A 7161-nucleotide genomic window follows, 5' to 3' on the forward strand; every position below is an offset into this window, starting at 1 on the left:
CAGTCACTGAGCATTTCAAGCATAAAATCCCCAATACCCTTGGCAGATATGTAATCAGCAATGCTCCAAACATTGGTGCCAATTTTCTTTTTCCCACAACACATTTCTTTCTTTTCTCATTGAAAATTTGAGTAATTGTAACATTATTTTATACGATTATGTGATCTTTTCTTTTCTTTCTTTCTTTTATGAATGAATGTACACTGTAGCACTGGCTTGTTAATAGTTTCACTTGTTAAATAAAATTTCTTAAAACTGAAAAAAGGGTGTACTTCCTTTTAAATGATGGTTTGAGTCTGCAGGAGTAAAGTATATATAAAAGGTTTATTTTGATCTATTTTTTAAATAATTACAAGCAGTTATTATTATTTTTTATGATTATATTAACTTGTATAAACACATATTTATTAATCTTTCACCCAGTCTTTCAATTCTTGCTTATTTCCTGCAAAGCTTTCTCTGCCACAGACTCTTACTTTTGTGTTTGATGCTTTAACAATACAAACAAACCACAACAATAAAAATGTTAGTGTTCCCTAAATCCTAATATATTTAAGCATTTATAATCTTTTAAACACTTTTGCTGTTAGAAATGACTCCACACACACTGGGGAGAAAAGTCTGATTAGGTGTAAAATCGAACGCATAAAAAAATCCTGCTGGTGTTATATTTCCAACATTACAGATGGAGTTTTCTGCTAATTACTCTGGTGTTTATTCATGCTAATCCTCATGTTTTGCTGCACAGATCATATATTTATGAGTTCTCTGCTATTCACTGTAGCACGATTGTGTTCCCCAAACTAAGAAACAGAGATTTKTCAATGGGTTGTGTTCAATTTTGAATTTTAGACATTTGTTTAATTCACAAATATTTACACCTCAGATGTTTCTGTCAATCAAACGGTATCTCTAATGGCACTGTTTGAAGACATTTAAATGCAGTGTTATTCATGCATTGAAAATAAAACCCACCTAAATATGTTTAAACAGTAGTGAAGGCAAAGAACATTTGATTTAAAGAGTGTTTGTTACAWGCAGTTTGCATCAACTCTATCTCAGTTGATTGCATTTTAGAATAGGAAACTAAAGATGTTTAGCAGTATGCTTCCTTGTTATCAACACCGAAATCATGGCAGACATGTTAAAAAAGGTATGTCACCCTTGTGGTAAAGTTCTGGAACAATTTGAAGMATAGGTAGAGTCAACATTTTTGAAGTCATGTTCACAAATGATGGAAGGATGGAAGGAGGCTGGAAAAAGATCACCAGATCAGGGCCTCATCTGCAGCAATGAGGTGTTGGTCCAAACTGTTGAGCTAAAGAAGGAGCTGAGCCAAAGGCAAAGCTCTCAATTTACTGGTCCGTCTACATTACAACCCTCGCTAATGGTTAGGGTTACAGAGGCTAAAGGTTTTGGAGGGAACCCCAAACACTGTTTCCGAATAACACCCTGCAGCTCTTTCTAGGAGATAAGGTGTAACCAGGCCAAGAAAGTTCTAATCTCTCCAGTGAGATTTGTCTCTGCCCTGAAGTCTCATTCCAACGTTTGGGTGGAAAACCACCAAATGTGCTTCATAAACAGACACTCKAACCACCTTAAATGAATACTTTCAATGAGAAAGAGCAGTGGCTACTCTGAATTCACTCAGAATTATGGAGCTCACCTTATCTCCAAGTCTAAGCTTCACCRTAAAGACCATTTCAGCTGTTCCTGCACATGATTTTCTTCTTTTTGTCATGTTCCAAATCTCATAACCAAGGATACGTGAGAGAAAATAAATGTGTGGAGAATCAGAGCTTTCAGTCACAGGTGGCTGCAAATAAATGACAAGGTTGGAATGTGTCAAAGGTATTCAGTTGGTAGCTGCTTCATAGGCCCAAGGTTATGCTTTCAATTATAAAATGAGCTACTTTTGTTTCGTGCTTTTTGCTTTTTAAGTCAAATACTGCGGTTTGGAACTGGAAAGAACTACTTTTTCAAAACTTGATGAACAAAAATCGCAATATTAACCAGTATCACATATTAAATCTGACAAGCACAAATCATCTTATTGATTAAGCCTTGCTTTAGAAAGTATATGTTCAATCTATCATGAAGGGAAGTTAATTGACCATTAACTATCAAATWATTAGCTTTTCATCAAAAAAAAAATCCTAGAGTTTATCATTAGGGAATGGTTTATTGGCAAGTAGTTACTGATTTATTTGTTAGCTTATACTGTAAGAAAGTAGTTTTTATGACTTTATTTTTAAGTGTTACCAAAAATCTATTTATTGTCATTATCTTTATAAATATAAAAAGTCTTAGCAGTCATTTAACGTTATTAAACACATAAAATACAAATGTTTTTGTACATTTTAATTTCTTTAAAGATTTTAATCTTTATCATCTAAATGTATGCTCACATTATCTAATAGCATATGAATCATTTGCTCTCTTTTGAGCCAAACCTTAAGGCATATATGTGCTACTAATGAAAGGAAAATAATGGCTCTCCACATCCTTTCAGGCATCTTTTCAATCAGCTCACTGTCTGGCAAATGAGAGTCCCTGTTAAAGACCCTCTAGTGTGCATTGTGGTGCTGTGATGAGTCTGACTGTAGGATTTAAAAGTGGAGCTGAATCCAACAACCTGTGTGAGAGAACCGAGGACAGGGACAGTTGACAGAGCGAAATCCTTCATGTTGCTGTAATGGGTATAATTACACCAAGAAAAGGGCTGTTACGTTAAATTACCCGTAATATTCACCGTAGATAATGGCAGAAATTCAGAAGGTTAAATGACACCAGCAGCTGAATGACTTCTGACATTAAGGTACTATTGAAAAAAAGAACTACAACAGAGCTTTTGCAGGCAAGTTCAATACTTGGATGGTGAAAACTGGTGCAAAAAGACTTTTGAAAAGGACCTTTTTTTTGTGAACACCTGTGCCTTTGGAAGCTTTTGTGAGACAATAATTTAGTCTGAAAAACTCTGGACGAATTGATTGTTTCCAACAGAGAAAGCCATTTGAAGCTCACTTTGAGTTGCAGGGATGTCTGGAAATGTCCTGCTGAGTGCTGCAGAACTCATACAAGTTACCACAGCAGGGAAAGGCTGAATAAATCCATGCAATTAGTTGTTTTCATCACCTTGTCTCTTATTGCAATTTTTTTCTTCTTCCAAACAAGCTTGTGTATTATTATTATTTTTCTTCTTCAGGGAGAACTATATTCTCTGTGGTTCAAGTTCTGACCTTCACAGCCAACAAACAGCCCAATTAGTGGATGAGTAGGTGAAGGGGCCTGGCTCTGATCACCTCACAATTACCGCAAGTCATCCCACAAGCAACCGCCTACACAACTGCTTGTGCTGTTTGTCTAATGACCATGAAGAAAGACAAGAGAGACACTGTATTATTCCTCGTTTAATACTTACCTTRCTCCAGCTACGGACAGCTCTGCTTCCTTTATACTTCTCAGATTAAGTCTTAGTCAACTTTTCCCTCTCTTTAAACCTTAATTTACTGAAAGTTATCAGTCATGTTAAATGCATCCTGTTGCTTGATGACATGAGTTGTGTAATGGGCACTCAGAAAGCCATTTTATTCTGGATAAAATGGAACACGATGTTTGAAAAGAATAATATTACAGCATTTACTGGATGGCTATTCAACTGGGGGCCTCTGGCCTATGGGTGACTTCTGTCAGGCCCACCAATGAGCCCCCTTCAAAAATATTTTTTTACCTGATTTAATACACAAATAGATTTTAAATCAAGTCCTGATTCAATGCAACAAAATAAAAAAAAATTAAATGGTAAAATACTGTTACATACTGCAGTGTTTCATCTACCACAGTCCCACCCTCTACCCCACCCATGTCCAGGTCTGGAGCTGTTGGTTTTGAGTAACTGTTGCCTCCTGAGTTAGTTGAATAACCCTGATGTACTAATATACATTTTTATTAAAATAAGCAAAAATAAAACCAATTTTCCATACATAAAATAAATTTATAGCAACTGGTTTCATTAATTTAAACACAAATGCAGACAAAACACAAGTTGTTACAACCCAAATACAAAACAGCATCAGATATTATTTTAATTACCCGCTGCTGATTGACAAAGATGAACAATAACATTTTTGCACATAAATGTGTGTATGCGTGTCTGTCAGTCAACTTGACAGCCATTGCGTAACATTTGGAAGGGCAGTAGCTGAGTCATTCACAACACATACTCCAAATTCTACTCAAAATCTTTGCTTAAAACGTTGACATTAACTTGGAGTCATCCTAGTTTGTCTGTTAGCAAAATATCTCCTGAGACACAACATTGATTTTAACGAAAGATTCAAAAGGTATTCATTGTATATACATCTACAACTTATTACCTTTTAAAGTCAATCCATCCCAGGTGGCTCTCACAGTTAATCAATTTTCACCAACACAAAACTGGGTGTGTCATAGTTTCTATTATAGATATTGAGTAACAGACTGCACAGCTAATCAACATTAGTCAACACAGAAATGACATTAACAGACAATGAGTATAAGGTTTGATGTAAATKATCGTGTCAACTTCGCTTCTTAACACAACACGATTTTAGCTTAAAACTCTAACATGAAAGGCAGCAGATGGCATGCATTCCTTTAAAGATTGCTTTGATGTATAAATAAAATAAAATTTTAATTTTTTGCCATTAATCACGGTTAATAGTGTCCAACACACAGATCTGACACTTTAGATGTAAGACAAAATATATACAATACTTTTGATGATAATGTGAAAAGTTGAAAAAGTAAAAAGGACTCACTGAGATTGTGTTTCCTCTCTGCTTAAAAAGTATTTCAGACTGTTCTCAAAAGCCCATTTTGCAGCTACAGCAGGGAGCCTTTTTCAACAGAAACTCTCATACAGTAAAGTCGCTGTGCACTTGCTGCTCGGTGCAACACAACAGTCAGAAGAAAAGGCTTCAAGCTGAACATACAGTCTCAAAGCTAATAAGCTAAGAAGTACTAAAACTGCTCTCAAGACCTCACAGGGAACAAAATAGGGAGAGGGGAAGCAGGCCTGATAGAACATGAATGATCATGCTGCTCCATGCATTTTGTGTGTGAGGACAACTGTTGCTAACATGTTTCTTTAATAATGTAAAAAAAGTCACTGTTGTTCCATTTGAACTATTTTCGTGAAGCAAAAAAACAGAAAAATGTGTACAAAAGTTATGAGAACATGTTTTAAATGGGTCGTGATTATAAAAGCATTAGTTTTCATAGAGTCTATGCAGTTTAAAATGCATTTAATCAGATGTCAGAGACATTTATGGGTGTTCTTTGGTCGTAAGTGCTAAATTATCCCTTAAGATGTAATATTTTGCTTTTTCACCTTAAATATTAATATTAAAAATACAAATAAAAGTATATTTCAGAAGATTGTGTCCTCCTCTCCTCCACCATACCATGGAGTGAGTCGCATTAAACAGGGTCTGGGATTGCAAACAGGTTGCACCACTTCAAGCTCCAGAGATGAAGAGTCCAATGAGCTGAGAGACCCTGTGGGGGACCCTGACCCTTCATATGCGTAAGTCCGGAGGCAGTCAAATGGTGGAACATAAGGGTCTTGATCAGCTTCTGCCAGCCTGTCCAGGATAAACTGCCTGAAGACCTCGTCCTCTGGGCCAATGAGGTGTGACTCCCGGAGTGACATCCGTATGCTGGCCCTGACGTCCTCCCGCCGCAGCCTCCTCTCCCTTCTCTTGGGACGGGGCCGCAGCGGGATGACGGGCTGGCAGAAGTCCAGGTCAGCTCCTCCCTCTCCTTTATCTCTGTAATAAAGGACTTTCTGTGACACGGTATCGGGCAGCTCCAGCTCCTTCGTCTCCACGCCCATCTCCTCCTGCTGTTTGCGCCTGTGTCTCCTCACCATCAGCATTAGAACTGACAGCACTGCAGACACAGCACAGTAGGAGATCATTACATTTAAACACCAGGGCATGAGCTTAATGAGGAAAAAAGAAAGTAGGAAAAAAACATACGGTGCCTGATGGAGCATGAATGCAGAATATTCGAGTACATTGAAAATAACGATGTTCTACAGCTTATACAACAATTAAAATGAGGCAACTTCTGCAAAAAAAAAAATATAGATTTTTAAAATTTCAGCTCATATATAACATTTGTATTATTTTATCTGCTCCACTCGGTACCAAAAAAAAAAAAAAAACTAAAAGAATGTTTATTTTTTTTCAGCTATGTTTTAACAGGTTCTTGCCCTCTGTGTGTTAGCATAGCAGGTTTTGTCATTAATCTTTCATGTGATGGGCAAAGGGAAGACACAAAGCAGCTAAGGTCGTAATAAAGCTCTTCACTATGCAGGCCCATCAATGTCCCAGGCTGGCATTGGTACTGATGTATTGCAACCAATACACTCATTACCTGACATCACTGCTCTGCAAGCTTTGAGCATTATAATTGTGTGTTAAAGGCACGCCGATGAGTTCTAAACAGGCAGATTTAAATTAAAGTGCAAATTTGTTAATGAAAACTCTGCCGTTTAGCACACACTCACATACTTGCCAAACTGTTGTCAAGTGGAGGTGCTTTTGATTACATCTGCTGAAAAAGAACATGTTAAACAGGATTTCAATGAAATTGCAGTCTGATTTTATTGACAGACGTTTTAATATATTATTACAGTTTATCTTTTTCAACTATAGCTCAAGTGTCAAACCCTAATTATTTTGGGGAAATGCAGATATTTGGATAAAAAAGAGAATATGTATGTTTAAGTGTTTTAGCCTTATGTTTTGATGGTATTTTAGGAATCCCAAATGTTATTTCTTGTAAAAGAGGTCCCACATGTTCTAAAATAACACCCTTGCTTTTTTTGTGTAGAATGTCAAGAAGCATTAGAGTAACAAGTGTCATTACTTTTGTGTGTTTTTTTTAAATTCGAAATTCTCAGCAACAAGAAGGTTCAGCCAGACTCAGTGATGCCTTAAAAAACAGATTAGTACAAGAATGCCTATATTTATATATTATTGTTCTCCTCCTTACTGTTTTTTTTTTGTCATACAGTCACAGAAACATTTTCCACACTTACCTGTGAGTGTAGCCAGACAGACTAGAACTCCTAACAAGGTCTGCATGCCGACACTCATAGTCAGAGCAAGGGCC

At 36.7% G+C, this 7161-nt stretch overlaps 1 protein-coding gene across 5 annotated transcripts in view; it reads right to left on the bottom strand.

The window, feature by feature from the left end:
• Positions 1–3981: 3981 nt before the first annotated feature.
• Positions 3982–7161, bottom strand: part of cdh19 (cadherin 19, type 2) — a 30500-nt gene continuing 27320 nt past the window's right edge. The window contains exons 12-13 of one of the 5 annotated variants that reach the window (XM_014005434.1): positions 7088–7161; positions 3982–5931 (exon numbers count right to left, since the gene is read on the bottom strand). In XM_014005434.1, the coding sequence (XP_013860888.1) occupies positions 5411–5931; positions 7088–7161 (595 nt within the window). In that variant the 3' untranslated portion in view covers positions 3982–5410. Of the gene's footprint in view, positions 5932–6557; positions 6601–7087 lie in introns of those variants that run through there. The other 4 variants (XM_014005436.1, XM_014005438.1, XM_014005437.1 and 1 more) reach the window with 4 other exon arrangements.

The sequence above is a fragment of the Austrofundulus limnaeus genome, unplaced genomic scaffold (genome assembly GCF_001266775.1).
Source record: "Austrofundulus limnaeus strain Quisiro unplaced genomic scaffold, Austrofundulus_limnaeus-1.0 Scaffold30, whole genome shotgun sequence".
NCBI lineage: Eukaryota > Metazoa > Chordata > Actinopteri > Cyprinodontiformes > Rivulidae > Austrofundulus > Austrofundulus limnaeus.